The 15675-nt window shown below is 29.4% G+C and overlaps 3 protein-coding genes across 3 annotated transcripts in view; all 3 read right to left on the bottom strand.

Annotated features, from left to right (window-relative positions):
• The window catches only part of LOC106763241 (TMV resistance protein N-like), a 5585-nt gene extending 4088 nt beyond the window's left edge, over nucleotides 1-1497 (bottom strand). Inside the window, exons 1-2 of the mRNA XM_022781692.1 lie at nucleotides 970-1497; nucleotides 13-626 (exon numbers count right to left, since the gene is read on the bottom strand). Of these exons, the coding sequence (XP_022637413.1) occupies nucleotides 13-626; nucleotides 970-1457 (1102 nt within the window). The 5' untranslated portion in view covers nucleotides 1458-1497. The remainder of the gene's footprint in view (nucleotides 1-12; nucleotides 627-969) is intronic.
• Nucleotides 1498-4390: 2893 nt separating this feature from the next.
• Nucleotides 4391-5497, bottom strand: LOC106764119 (glutathione S-transferase F9). Its single transcript, XM_014648346.2, has 3 exons — nucleotides 5276-5497; nucleotides 5143-5191; nucleotides 4391-5013 (listed from the first exon to the last, which is right to left on the bottom strand). The coding sequence occupies exons 1-3, from the start codon at nucleotides 5417-5419 to the stop codon at nucleotides 4559-4561; spliced, it is 648 nt and encodes a 215-aa protein (XP_014503832.1). The 5' UTR covers nucleotides 5420-5497; the 3' UTR covers nucleotides 4391-4558.
• Nucleotides 5498-8661: 3164 nt separating this feature from the next.
• On the bottom strand, nucleotides 8662-12367 carry LOC106764199 (protein JASON). Its single transcript, XM_014648441.2, has 7 exons — nucleotides 12111-12367; nucleotides 11959-12004; nucleotides 11804-11874; nucleotides 10651-10898; nucleotides 9607-10276; nucleotides 9439-9518; nucleotides 8662-9041 (listed from the first exon to the last, which is right to left on the bottom strand). The coding sequence occupies exons 1-7, from the start codon at nucleotides 12255-12257 to the stop codon at nucleotides 8966-8968; spliced, it is 1338 nt and encodes a 445-aa protein (XP_014503927.1). The 5' UTR covers nucleotides 12258-12367; the 3' UTR covers nucleotides 8662-8965.
• Between the last annotated feature and the right edge of the window lie 3308 nt (nucleotides 12368-15675).

The following is a 15675-nucleotide window of genomic DNA, read 5'->3' on the forward strand; positions in this document are numbered from 1 at the left end:
TTTTAGGACAACCTTGTCCGAAGGCATTCCAACAAAAGAGCTCCAAAGAATGTTGTTCATCAAGTTCCTTCATTTCATAAATATGTCCAACATGGTGAGCAATTAGGACATCTTTTTCCCTTGTCGTAATAATAATCCTACTACCTACACCAAACCAATCACAACCTCCTGCCAAATTTTCTAACTCCTCTTTATCGTCAACGTCGTCAAGAACCAAAAGAACTTTCTTTCGGCAAAGCTTTCGTTTTATTTCATAAATTCCTTTATTGGTACTTCCCAACATAGTTTCCGACTCCTCTAACATCTCAGATAAAAGTGTCTTTTGCAGTTCTTCCATGCCATTGATTGTGTTTGATTTTTCTCTAACACCGGCAAGAAAACTTGCAGCATCAAAGTTTTGCACAATTTTGTCATACAAAGCTTTGGCAAGTTCCGTTTTTCCAATTCCACCAAGCCCATATATGCCCAACATCCTTACAGTTTTATCATTATTCATATCCAAAAGTGACATAACCTCTTCTATGTGGGGCTCCAGTCCAACAAGATTTTCACCGGTAGACAAAGGCTTAGGAGCTATGCTTTTACGAACTTTCTTAACAATTTTTTCAATAAAATTGTTTTCATACCTATAGGAGCAGAACGTATTAATTAATTTGTTTGTTTGATATCTATCAATATCTGTATCTCTTTTGTTAAAAACTAAGCATTGTATTGTACTAGATAATAACCATTAATGTTAATAATCAGTAGCACAAAACAATAATGATTACCCGTTATGAATACACAATTTGAAGCTGGAAAAGTTAGAGAAGTTTAAATTTGATAAAATTTTAACTGAGATGATTTTGTGTTGTTTGTCATCTCATATATAAAATAGAAACATTACATTAAACAATCAAGTCAGTTATATATAGGATGAGATAGAAATAAGATTGAATGATTTTGTAATGGAATTGTTGAGGTACATACCCGGTGGTAACATGCATCCCCGGCAAGTTAACTGCTTCAGACAAAGCAGACCTCCAAGCCTGCATTCTCTGCGACTCTTTTCCAATCTCATTTTCGTGTGCCGTCATGTGTTTTCCGAAACTATTTCTCATTTTCCGTATATCTGAGGGATCTACATGGTAGAACACTGGGTAAACAACTTGCTTACTGTTCGTGTGGGTGCGTTCGATAATCTTAACAAGTTCATCCAGACACCATGTGGAAGATGCATAGTTCTCAGAAAACACAACGATGAAAATCCTAGATTCTTCAATGGCCTCACACACAGCAGGTGAAAGACCTTCCTCTGTCCTCATATCACTCTCGTCATTCAAAGTCACCATTCCCTTCCTACCCAACTCTTTACGGAGATGCCCTACAAAATTGTTCCCAGTATCTTCACCTAGAAAGCTAATGAACACATCGTAGCTGAAACCAACACACTCTTCTTCCTCACCACGTTTTCCCATGCTGCAAAAGACCAAACTACAACTAAGGATGTTAACTGTGTTCTGATTAAATACACGCTTTTCAGTATCAGTGAACAAAGCTTCGTGGAAGCTCCTCCTCCTCCTCTATCTCTATTCATCATTCATTTTGCTGCCAAATCAGTGCCGGAGATTAAGGCTCTTTTCACGGGGGTTTGGCCCCCGAATATTATATTATACATAAAAATTAATATAAATCTATAAATTAAGAACCATGAGTACATAATTTTGAGTTTCCCTAGTTTTTGTTTTTTTTAAGGAGCAGATAAGAAAATTAATAGAAGAAATTTGTCAACTTGTATGCCGTGCGCTTTCTTTTAGTTAATGCATTCGGTGAACCAACGCCATTTGGAGCTAAACTAAGTTTAATTCCATGCCAAAATACTTATTCTGTGCACGATTGCTGTGGGGACACAATATTCCCTGTGTCGGACGATAAATTCCAATTTGAAATTCTACACTGTTATATTGTTTATACATATTTTCTTGCAACGAAGATTTGAAGGCCCCATAGTTGACCCTGTGAAGAGACTATAATAGCTAAAGTTGATTGAAGATAATATAAGATTGCAGTTTTAATGAAACGGGTTGAAAGCAGCGAAGGTGAAAAATACATTGAGTGATGAATATATGAATCAAATGACTGAAGAATGTTGGCAGCAGCAAAGGAACAAGTGAGGAGGATTATAGAAAATTTTAACACGATCATGAATGTAATATTGTATCAAGTTTAGCATTCAGAAGCTTAAACAAGAGCTGACAAAGCTTAATATTAGAATCAATTAGATTTTATTCACCCAAAACACTCAGTTTGATCTATTTGCATCGGATAACAGTGATTTTCATCATCAGTAATACACCATACTGTTTTCACATCCTAGCTATAATTTTAAAAAATAAATACATAGCTTTTTAACCTAAATTAAATAGTATATTAATGTAATTGATTACATAAAAAATATAATTATTAATTTCCTATGTACTTTATTAATACAATTAAAAGCACATATGCATTTGTATTTATTTTTTTAATAATAAAATATAATAAAATTATTATTATTAAATTAAATATAAATAATTTTATAATTTTACTATAAATATTTTTTATTTATTTTTCGTATGTAATTTCATAATTAAAAAGAAAGAATTAAATTTAAAAACAATTACTTAAAAATAATTATTTTAATATGAAAATATTTTTATTTAAAGTATAAAATTTGAAAAACAAATGCAGACACACAAAATAGAGATAAGAATGAAGTTTATCCTTACTTTGTAACTTCAAACTTTATGTATTTTTCTTGGCTTTGAATAAAAGTCTGCAGCAAAGAAACAAGAGTGATCTTGACAGGAGATAGTTTATAACATTTACTTGCATAAATAGAATTTTATATATATATATATATATATATTATGTGAGAAATGAGGGTGGGATAATCATTTATTAATTTTTAATTTCACACTAACCTCAGACAATGTGAAGAGAAAAAAATTAGTTGGATGATTAGATTAAGTAGTATTTTACGTACCAAAAGAAAATATTATGTGCAAGGTGCAAAAAAACAATATTGGGTGAGTTTTAGGAAGTTCTTTTATTTTGGTTGCTTCTTAAATACTGTGTTGTCCTTTTCCAATAAGAAGTTGTCTTCCATCTTCATCTTTGCCAACTTACACTGCATTCTTTAGTAACAATGACAATGGTAGTATACCAATTCATGATTACCACCATCACTTCCTCTCTTCCACAATAATGGCATTTCAAAATTTTATTTTTTATATTAATTATGGATGATAATCACTGAGTTGTTTCCTTTAAATAATAGATAACAATAACTCACATTTATATTCCTTAAAATTTTAAAATACATATTTACATCTTATATATTTGTAATAAAATGACAAATAAAGGAAATTCCATTTCAATGGAGGAAATATAAACTCCCATTCCATCTTATTCAAATAAATATTTATCTTTTCTCATATTTTTATATGAAAAATATTAAATAACTTAATTACAAAAAAACTTTATGTTTTATCTCAATTAAAAGGTAGAAAGTATAAAGTAAAAAAATAAAAGTATTATTATGAAAAATACAAGTATAGAATTATATATATATATATATATATATATATATATATATATATATATATATATTGAATGAAAATGAATAAGATATACCATAACATATAATTGCTTTAAGGTTTTAATTTGAATATTTTGTGGGTGGATTTCACACTTTCACAATTTAATCTTATCTCCTTTTCTAATTTTGTCCTTTTTTTCTTTTGGTGTTGTCAATTTCTAAAGTTAAAATCCGAATGATGGATATTTGTTAAAGATATTTGATAATCTTGTCTCCTTTTCTAATTTTGTCCTTTTTTTCTTTTGGTGTTGTCAATTTCTAAAGTTAAAATCCGAATGATGGATATTTGTTAAAGATATTTGATGTTAAATTAGCTTCTTCTTTTTTCTGGTGTTATCAATCTTTAGCTTTTTTTTTTTTTTATGGTGTTATCAATCTTTAAAGTCAATCGAAATCTGAGTGGTGAATATTCATTAAAGATACTTTGATTCTAAATTAGTTTTTAATTATAATTAAATTTTAAATATCTAATATAAGGATCGCAACAGATCGAGTCGAACACGAATAGTGCTTACTTACAATCTGATCTGTCGGATAAAAATGTATCCGTCACTTGATTTATTATCTATCGAGTACCCGCTTAAAAAATAATCGCGAGTATTTAAAAATCCACAGGTACTGCGGGTACTCGCGGGTCTGCAAACAAAAGTCGATTTCTTTCATAAAAATTAAAATTTCTTATGATGTTTGTTTTTCATATTTTACTAATTTTAATTCAATGTTTTTCAAACTTTTTCTAAAAAAATACAACCTGAAAACATAAGAAGAGGCTCGGTTTCAAAGCAGCACACATTTATTTAATTTCAGACAACAGTAGTTGTCAAATGAGATTTTTGGGTTTACATTGCAGACTTCATTGATAATTATAAAAGTACATTTATTATTGAGAAGAAGCACGTTGAAAGATAGATGACAATGACTGCAGACTCCATTGAAGAACTATATCGGAGGTGGGTAGAGTTCGATAACCTTCTTCCACGACGGTCTACTGCTTATGTCATCCCACCAATCACTCACATGCTTCCTATCTTTAATCAAATACCCTTTATTCATCTTATTCACAATGTAATCTGTGAATGGAAGATGACTTATATCAGCAAGACTGAAGAAATCACCACCCAGATACTTGCTCTTTGACAGTCTCTTCTCATAAACATCCAACACCTTCACCAGCTTTGCTTCACTCTCTTCTGCCACCTTTGGATCTGGAGTGATGCCTAATAATGGACCAAACAGAACATGCACGGCCAAATCATACGCCGGTGGATTAAAGTTATGTGCTTCAACTTCCAGCCATTGTTCCACAACACCTCTCTCTTCTGCTGTCCTCCCCAACAACTCAACCCCTTCAGATCTGTATTTCTCTGCATAATACCTCATTATGGCACGTGATTCTGCACAAACAGATAAAAAACCAGACAGATTTTAAGGTTAGGAGAATAAACGACTTTAATTTAACCTTAGTCACTCAACAAAACATGAATGAAAAAAGGAAAACTTTTGGAGATGAAAGTGTCATTAACCATATAAAGTGTAGTCTCCATCTTGGATGACAGGAACAACTCCAAAGGGCTGCAGATGTGATTAATAAAGAAGATGAATGAGAAGATGAAGAACGAATCTTCAAGAGAGAGAGAAAAAAAAGAGTTTTTGAACCTGTAATTTAAGGTACTCAGGATTTTTGTGCTCGCCCTTAGTGACATCGACAGGGACAACCTCAAATTCGATCTCCTTCTCAACGAGACAAACGAGCACCCGTTTGGTAGAAGCACAGTGGGGACCGTACACCTTAACCACCATTTTTGATTCTCTTTAACAAACAATACTGAAGCCAAAGAGCCAAACACAACTTTTGCTTCCTCTGTAACACTCTTATATATAGTGACTGAAGTGAAAGAGCTAAATCACATTAAAAATATTGTTTATATAATAATATCTACTTCATGATTGATTGTATATATATAATTTTTTATAAATCATTTATGCGAAAATATTTTTTAAACGTGTTTTTCCTTCTAACTTTTTCTGACGCTCTTAGTTGATGAAAGTGTGCAGCTAAGAAAGAAAAGGTGATGTTGACAGTAGGATGCCAGGTGAGTATTTATTTATGTAATCTAAAATGAAAGGATTGGTGTGCATGTAGAACACTTGGCAATGGAAGAATAAAAGTATTTGATAGATGAATGGAGAAGAATCATACATTTATTTTGGCAAGACATTTGAATGTACGAAGATTAAGTAGTTGTTTCATAAATGGAAAATAAAATTTTAACACCATTTTTTTACACCATTTTGATATTGCACACGTGTCAAAATGTGGTTGGATGATTTTAAATTAAAAAAAAAAAATTGGTTTTTTTCTTTCAAACATACTCCTGTCTCAACTTTTTTTAATTTGAAATCGTCCCATCACATTTTGACACATATACAGTATCAAAATAGTGTCAAAAAATAGTGTTAAAATATATTTTCCTAAATAGATATGATGTTGTCCTTGTCTTTTTCCATTTTGAAGTTGCCTTCCGTCTTGGTCTTTGCGAAGTACATGCCGTCTTTAGTAAGTAGTTTGGCAACTCCATGATTAACGCCATGACATGACTGGAGGATCTGTGATGATCAGAGGAGAAGTTGTGAGAAGATTGTGTTTGGATGATTGAATAGATATGGAAGAACCAAGATGATGAAATTCAAGAGAATTAGAGGAAGAAAAGAAATGGCAGAAATCCTGAGAATGGAGATGGAAAATCAGAGGAACGACACGATTTCAAAAGATTCATTATTCTATTTGAAAAAAATTAGAAATTGATATATGAATATTAAATAACACTTTTCAAGGATATGTGTAAACGGTGTGCATATATTTTAGTGAAAACTCGTTTGTCACGTGTCACATAAAATTTATTGTTTTATAAAATGAAATGATCAAACACAATCAAAATTTATACAGAATAATTTTAATTTGATTTTATAGTTGAGATATAAAATCATATTTAACTTTATAAATTACTATAAAAATAATTAAGTTATCTCCTTTAAATAATTAAAAATAATAATTTATATTTCCTGAAATTTTAAAATTCACGTTGATTTACTTATATGTATCTATTATAAGTTAAGAGACAAAAAATTTAAAGCATTTATTTTATTTTTTAGTTTCTATTAAAAAATACATTAAACATAGTTAGTACAAACTAACTTAAATAACTTTCAATTCAGATAATATTAATGGGTTTTGATTTTGTCATTTTCTTTATTTTTCATTTTTTCCCTAAAATATATTTTATTGACATAACCAGAGTTTACATAGTTACATGCATTAAAATATTTGTTACCTTAAAATAGTTAATAGAGACATAAAATCTGATTGCATGTTCTACAATTGAAAATTCAGCCTCAAACTATTACACAAACAAAGATTAGGCCTCTTAAATTTATTTAATTTCAAACTAAATTTGTTCTATATTAACTTTTTATTTGAATTTGAATTTTAACTCTTATTAATATATTTTAAAACTATTTGTTTAATTAAAATTATTTTTGAAAAATGATTTTATAAAATAATTTTCTGAATACATTAAAAAAAATATCCATAAATTATTTAAAAAATATATTTTACAAAATATTTTTTTCATTTGTTAGTAAGTTATTATTAATTTATGAAAAAATAGTCTTTTAAAGTGTTTTAAAGGTTATAAGAAAAGGAGTCCTGTGGTCTGTGTTGTGAATGTCATGTGGTTATAAATTATAATAGATATTAAATTTAAGATTTAATTTATAAAAAAATCATTTTTTTAATTTTAATCTTAAAATTATTAAAATAAATTTCTACTTATTTATAAAAAATTTCTCGGGTATTCTTTCTAAGTTTTTTATTTTAAATTTATAAAAATATCGTATTTAATTTTTTTCATATTTTTCATTAAAAAATTGTAAAAATTAAGAATTTAAATATAATTTTAAATCTCAAGTAAAAGTATGAAAGTAGTTTGTTAAGAAAAACTTACTTTTCATTTTATGTGTCTGCTATAGTTTTTGCATAATAATAATAATAATCAGAAGTAGATTTTAAAAAAAATTGATTATAATTGCAAATTGTTTGAAACAACTTCTCATAAAACTAATTTTCTTTTAAAGTGATTTTTTATTGTAAACAAACATTAATTAAGTTCCGTTTTCCACCAAATCTTTAAAATATATAATCATTGAACTTTTCTATTAGATAAGAAAAGTAATTTTAAATAAAATTAAATCTTTCAACAATCCAGATGGAGAAACGTGTTCTCTTTATGCACGTCTCTATTTTATATAAAGGGAAATAATCCTTTAATAGTGTTAGTATATTGAGGTTGTGAAAGGAGTAGTTGATGAGGTAGAGAAAATGTAGAGATAGTAAGATGTAGAAGTAGTAGTTGGAAGAAGTGTAGTAGTTGTTTTAGTTGTAGTAGATGTTGGCTTCTTATTTGGCTTGCTTATAAATGATCCAATCACCCCTATTTATACTAGTGGCACCTCCTTAACCAATGGTTAGGATCTTGCCACTACAACATTAATCTAAGGGTCATTATTCATCTTCTAGAATTTTCTAAAACATTCTTATAATTCTAAACTTATCTAGATAAATCTAATGGATAAGTATCCCTAGATATTTTTATACATGATTCTAGAATCCTTCTAGATAGACTATTTCTAAAATTCTATTTTCTAAAATGCTTCTACATTCTTCTAGAATTTGCATTACACTTTAATAAATAGGAACAAGAGTGTATCTATCTCTGCTAATATTATGGATTTTATGAGTTAAAAATAGATATATTCACCAAGAATGGTTTATTGCAGCACTTCTAAAGCAAGATTTTACATGTAATGCTTTAAAATTTATTCGATAAAACTTCTGTACAAGAATTCCAGATCTTTCAACTTTTTTTTAAAAAAAATATAAGGACACACCATTATCGTCAAAAATCAATGGCAGCATTTCCAATATACAACTAACATATATTATTCGAAGAATGATCAGCAACTAGTGGGATAAAAAATGTATATTAAAAGAAGCTGCCTACCCTTTTTATTCAACAATTCAGTAGCTTTCTCACTTTCCTGAGAAGGAAAGTTTTGCCGTTAGTGCTTACGCAGGGATGAGACTATTGTCGCAGACTGGTAGATAGTTCTACAGTAATGCAGAATTTGTATAATAAACAGCTGATGCAGACCAATCAGCATACTGAATGATGCTTATTAGCAATTAGTTTCCAGAATATTGAATTACTTCCCACATAAGATACTACAATGAGATGAGATGGACATATACAGTTACCAAAATGACACCACATAAAACATGACTTTTGACTATAGCCGCTGAGATGATGCACTATCATTTTCTTCAATGTCATCAAATTCCACCGGTTTCCCTCGAACAAGCTTCCTGTAAATCAAAAACAAATTAGAAGGACATTTCCAGATACATATTTAAAGAATTAACGAGTAAAATATTATTTCAAAATGAAAACAGCAAATTCCCAATCAAAATGGAACAATTAAAACACAGGATTAGTGGCAACAAGGCATGCCAAGCATGGGTATACTTCAACCATTAGAAATGATTTATTTACTCTACAAATTTGTTAAGCTCGAGTGAAATTTCTATGGTCAACAAAAATAAACCATTACTAAGGAATGCATTTAGCATGCCCTTACTGAAATTGTCACTCTTGTCATGTGGTTCAAAGAAATTTTATGGGTTCAAAGATTTTGCCTTCTTTTGGTCCTTTAATCCTTTTTAACTGATAAATAGATTACAATCAATTGTTAAGTTGAGATACCTTTGAGATATAACATTCTCAGACAGTGCCTTATCCAGCCTTTCTTCAAACGGGGTTGCATGCCATTTCACTTTCTGGTCCTGTGGACAATCAGTCAAAGACTACTAATCAGATGGAGTATAAAGATTTAAAAACCTTATAACACCAAATAATGATTGCAAAACATACCTCCTTGTACTTAGTTGTGGAATTCGGGATGCCATTGCCATACCACCACTTAAGAGAAATGGGAGAATGCTCATCAATGATTGACAGAGGAGTTAATCTAGCAGACAAAATTGATTTCTCCTCATTGTCATATCCATCTGAAATTTTCTTCAACCCTTGTTCTGGGGTAGGAGTTCCATTTTGAGATTGCTCAACCAAATTACTCAGCTCACTTGAATCTTCTTCGGAACTAAAATCCCCAGCCTCTAGTATTTTGCATCGGAAGGCATTATCACCTCGATTGTTAGTTGGATAGACAAACTGGGACCGAACCTTAGCCTTGCCACTACGTAACTCTTCTAACGATGCAGGATACACAGTTCCTGGTGTTTGCATCTCATCGAATAACTTCAACGGGGTAGGATAAGGAGATTGTTTATATGCACTTTGATTGTTTGGTGATTTGTTTTCTTTCATATGCCAATCGTTTGATGAGCTTCCGTAGGATACCAAGTCAGTTTCTCTTTCAAAACGAACAGACTTGTTCTTTCTCTGAGTATTTGAGGGTAGCAGAGGTGAAACTAAAGCTGCATTCCTTTCAGAAATATCTTCCCTATGAGGGTTCCCTGCACAACTTTTTTCTATATAGTCAACAGAGTCATCGCGAGTATCTTGTGCTTTGGAGACGCAACTGCAAAAGAAATTAAATTAACATCTGATCAGGTTCTAGTTCTCCCTCATATGTAATTGCGAGTGGACAAGTCCAAGTTCCAACCAAAACATCCCGACAATTAGCAATTATTTAAAATCTAAAATATAAAAGGAATGAAGAAACCATTTGAAGGACATTTCTCTTAAAAACACGAACTGCCTGATTTTCTATTAGTTAAAAATGCAGCTTCTCTATTAAGAACTCTACCAGTTAAAAATGTATCTAAAGCCGACTACAATGAAAATTGAGTAAAAGGCTTCACCTACTATGCAAATTGACTCAAGTGTCACTTTCAAATTCATTATTATTCAATATCAGTATTAACAAAAAAAAAATCCAAAGTCAACAATAACCTATTTGATGTGTGTTCAAATGAATTCATGCTATTTCCCCACTCATGGCAAGGTTTTATCGGAGTTGGTGGATCAAATGGTTGGACATCCGGCTGCAGTTTCTCAAAAGACGTATTAGGAAGCCAAGAATGAAATCTTGAAGGGTCAGAATCATGATCAGGAGATGGTGATTTTTTCAATTTCTCAGATGCTTTGCGAATTTCAATAGGTGTTCCTGTTAAGGTCCCACAAGCTTTAAGAAACTTAGCCTGTAGAAATAGTTTAAGTAATGAGACAATCAAAATTCAATTGACAGAAACAGAAATGTAAGAACAAAATATTTGAAAAAAACTAATGTACAGTTTAGGGTTCCATGTACTCTTGTAATCAAAAAGAAACTTGGAAGTATTTGAAATTTGATATATACATGGTTCCATGTACAGTTTAGGGTTTGGATACAAAAAATGTATAACATGAATACACAGCAGATGATAAGAAATGTGATGGATGACTGGCTTTTAACAAGCCAAATTGAATAAAAACTAATGGTCCTAACAGTGCTTCTTTTTCAATTGTTTCCAGCATCTTTACAAAAGAGGTTCATAAAATCATATGTTGCTCTTCAAATTTTTATTTGTATACTACTTTTAGGATATTTATCCTATTTATCATAATTATATTGTGTCTAGAGTTACTCTAATTATCATAATTATATTGTGTCTAGATTACTCTAATTATCATCATTATATTGTGTCTAGGTTACTCTAATTATCATGATTATATTGTGTCTAGGTTACTCTAATTATCATGTACTCTTGTATCAATTTATTATTATAAATAGAAGATTATGAGAGGGATCAATCAAGCCCTCTAGAATTATTTTACAATTTAATTTTCAAGTACTACATCCAAGAAGGTTCTTAAAATTTACATTTCACATCTGCGCAAGAACAACTCAAAAACCTAAACCATGTCACAGTTTGCTTATTCATTTCACCCAGCTTGAAGCGAATTCACTAGATAAAATATGTATCTTATTTTACTCTATGCCCTAACTTGTTCAGACAAAAATTGTAACAATCAAACACAACCTGAATAAAAACATTAAGAAAATAATTTCAGCTACAGTAATAGTAAAATACCAATAGCAATATTAATAACACAACTAAAATACCTCGTCCTTGAGTCCCTGGAATTCTCCCTGAAACTCCATCCCATCGATCCGAGCAGAATCATCTCTCTCTTCTAAAAAGTTAGAACACAGAATCAGTAAAAGAAATGAAAGACAAAAAGAAAACGTAAATGCAGTAAGAAAGAAACCAAAAACACCTTCAGTTAATAAAGAAGGCAAGCTGTTCCGAGATGTCACAACAGCCTGGTACATACACAGAAAATTCTAATTATTACAGTCAAACAAACAAAAAGTAATCAAAAATAATACGTGAAAAGAAGAAAGGCAAATGCGAAATGCGAAATTTTACGTTGGAACGATTGGTGGTGGAAATCAATTGCGGTGTGTGCGTACGGCGAGTGTCTCTGATCCGGAAGCAAGCGAAGAAGCAGCCCATTACTCTGGTGAAGGATCGGAAGAAGAAACGGATCATGAAGGAGAACACACTCCTCGGCATGTCATGGAAATTCAGAAACCCTAACTTCGAATTCAGTTCAAAATCGAAACGGAGTCTGAGAAAGGGCCTGACCTGAGTGCTTGAGCAGCGTCTCCAATTTGAATTTTGAAGTGGCTCACAGCGAGGGAAGTTAAATTAATTAATTAATAAGAAAAAATTGTTAATTTAAGAATCATTTTGAAGAATTCTTTTTTACAACTGTTCTTTTATTATACTTTTATATTAAACCTTTTCATCATTTACTAAATATTATTTATAACTGTCAGTAGAAATACATGCGTTTCATATTTTTTAATAATAACAAAATATAATAAAATTATAATTAGAAAAATAAATATAAATAATAATATTAATAAAAAAGTCAAATAAAAAATATTAATTCTAAAACACGGTCACGTGATATAAAACGTTTTATCATTAATTAATTAAATTTATTGTTTTAAGATAAGGTTGATAACAATGAAATCTGAGTTGTTTCTTCTATTAAATAAATAAATTTATTGTTTTAAGATAAAGATAAAATACAGGCAATTTGTTCTTGCATTCCCTTTTACTTTAAATAAAATATATTTAATGGATTTACTGCCTTAAATAAATTTTTTTAGTTGATATATTTTAACAAAATATATCAAATATTAGTAAAAAAAAATACATGACAATTGTGAATAATATTCATGAATATAGAATTATTTTTTATCCTTAATTATCTCAACTTTCATTGAAAAAAAAATCAATTTATTTAGCTGAGTATACGTTTTAAAAGGTGCACATAATATACAAAGCAAAATTCGGATTGGGCTTGTGCGCTGAAGCAAGAACAAAAGGTAGTAATTTCTTCCTGCACCTCATAAAATATAGTATCTCCATTTTATCCTTAAAAATATACATTAAAAACTTTAAATATACTTTTTAAGACCGGATATAGAAAAGAAATCGGCAATAAAAGGCACGAGTATAAAAAAGTACATTTCGAATTGAATATTCTGAAAAATATATTCAAATCTAAAAATATTTTTAAAAATATTTATAAATTTTTTTTTATATTTTAGATTGAATATTCCGAGAAGTACTTTTGAATTTAAAAATGTCTTCCAAAACACTTAAAATAAATCAATACATCTTGAACGGAATGTTCTGAAAAATATTTTTAAGATTAAAAAATCTATCAAAATACTCATTTTGAAAAATATTTTGAGACATTTTCCAAATTTATAAATACTTTTTAAAACCTCCAATATAAAATATAAAAACATTTTTTTAAAATCAATATTTCAAAAAATATTTTTAAAATTGGAAATACTTTCAAAATTTAAAATAAAAAAAAATCAGAAACGCTCACTTAATCCTAACTCACTTCCTTTACTTCTCTAATTTATTTCTCTTTCATCTCCATCCTCCATCTCTCTCCCATACAGCAACCCATGACATCGCAATTTATTGTTTTTGTTCTGTTCGTTTATTTGTTTGTCACTGTAATAACAAAAAAATAATTGATGAGGTTGAGGTTGATTTTTGATTGGAGGATTGTGTTATATTTTTTCTCTTCTGATTATTAGTAGATTTCGTTTTTAAATTTTAGAAGTAAGAAGGTTGGATACTTTGACTATTATGTGGCATTGTTTGGTGACTTCCTTTATTTGCTTTACTTAATATTTGAATAACGAAATAATTGATATGCTTTGAGTTATTGCAAGGTGAAGAATCATTGTTGGTGTGAAAAATCATTACTCGGTGTTTATTTTATTTTACTATATTTTTATGTTGGACTTTTCTCTAATTTTTAACAAACATAATGACATTCGTAAGAATTGGTAATTGGCTTGTAGTGCTTTTTACAAATGATGATTCACCATTTGGAGATGATGAAATAGGAAAGGTTTGAGAAGATGATGAAATTGAAGAAAACCTGAATGAATCTTTGCCTGAACGTGAAAATGTCAATGATTCAACTCTTTACACAAGAAAATTGTTCAACAACGACATCGATGCTTACAATTTCTATTGTTTATTTCAAAGTGGTTTTTCAGTTAAACGTGATAATAGTTACAAACGGAATAAGAATAACATTAAAGATATTTATAGAATAGAGTTTACTTGCAAAACAAAAAAAAAAATACTGAGGTAGAAAAACAAAGGAAACGAAAAAGTCCAAGATGTAATTGTACTGCAAAATTGTTGATATCTAAAAGAACATTTGTCTTCGAAAAAAAATAGATGGTTACATTTTTGAAAACTCTCATAATCATTAGATGAGAAAGAAATTTGATTTCTTCTAACTTATTGTGTATTAATGATCAAACTTGTATATTATATTATCGAAAGCTAGTTGCTCGATAAGTCTCGAGATCCCTATTTTTGTCTTTAGTAACTCCAACAATTTGTCTATCATTGTTTTTTCTTCCTCTCTTTTTTTCTTCAATAACTTTAACTTCTTTTTTGAAGCTGAACCATAGGAGGTAACATCCTTTAAAAAAATAGAGACATTAGCAAAGGAGCAGACAATATTAGAAAGAGGAAATCTAACTAATACAACAAAGACAATTGGCACAAGAGACTTTAACCATTTTTACCTAAAAATTTCCCAAATTCCAACCTAAAAATAAAAGAAAATTGGCATCATAGAAAGAAGCCACCAAACAAGGAGACAATGTAATAGTCAAAGTATCAAACCTCCCTACAGATCATCTACTGTTTCTAAAATTTAAAAACGAATTTTAATAACAATAAAAAGAAAAAAGATATAACACAACCTTCCGATCGAAAATCAACATCAACATCATCAATTATTTTGATATTAAAGTGACAAACAAATAAATGAGCATAACAAGAACAACAAATTGCGGTGTCGGAGTTGCTCTATGTGAGTAAGAGAGAGGATGAAGATAAGAGAAAAATAAATTGGATGAGTGAAGAATGCGAGTTAAGGTTAGGTGAATATTTTTGATATTTTTTTACTTTTTTTATTTTAAATTAAAAATAAAAATTATTAAAATATCTAATATATATCTTTTTTTGTCTACTAAAATTTAGTACACTTTTACTAAAATGTATCAACTGAAAAAAAAAATATATATATATATATATATATATATATATATATATATATTATAATATTGTTTTATGAGCTTGAAATTAGTTATTCTTACGGTCCTATATCCTTCTTTTAAGGGTATTAATTTCATATTATGTACGGTTTTCTTTTCACTTATATTTTTTATTTTTAACTTTATTGCCTCTCTTGAGGCGATTATTTCTTCTTTAAGCATGTGTGTTATTTTAGTGTTATATTTGGAGAAATTTTTCTAAACATTTTAGTTTATATACTAAGAAAATTTTGTAGTCTTGTTTATTATATGCTTATGATTACTCTAATTAGTAAAAAAGTATTTGTATAAAATTATATTAGAAACCAATTCTC

The sequence above is a fragment of the Vigna radiata genome, chromosome 6 (genome assembly GCF_000741045.1).
Source record: "Vigna radiata var. radiata cultivar VC1973A chromosome 6, Vradiata_ver6, whole genome shotgun sequence".
Taxonomy (NCBI): domain Eukaryota; kingdom Viridiplantae; phylum Streptophyta; class Magnoliopsida; order Fabales; family Fabaceae; genus Vigna; species Vigna radiata.

Coding starts and splice junctions, on each gene's coding strand:
- LOC106764119 (XM_014648346.2), bottom strand. CDS start 5,419: ATGGTGGTTAAGGTGTACGGTCCCCACTGTGCTTCTACCAAACGGGTG. Junction 5,192..5,275: donor CTGAGTACCTTAAATTACAG/GTTCAAAAACTC, acceptor TCACATCTGCAG/CCCTTTGGAGTTGTTCCTGT. Junction 5,014..5,142: donor TGGAGACTACACTTTATATG/GTTAATGACACT, acceptor CTGTTTGTGCAG/AATCACGTGCCATAATGAGG.
- LOC106764199 (XM_014648441.2), bottom strand. CDS start 12,257: ATGCCGAGGAGTGTGTTCTCCTTCATGATCCGTTTCTTCTTCCGATCC. Junction 9,519..9,606: donor CCACAACTAAGTACAAGGAG/GTATGTTTTGCA, acceptor GATTGTCCACAG/GACCAGAAAGTGAAATGGCA. Junction 9,042..9,438: donor GAGAATGTTATATCTCAAAG/GTATCTCAACTT, acceptor TTTGATTTACAG/GAAGCTTGTTCGAGGGAAAC.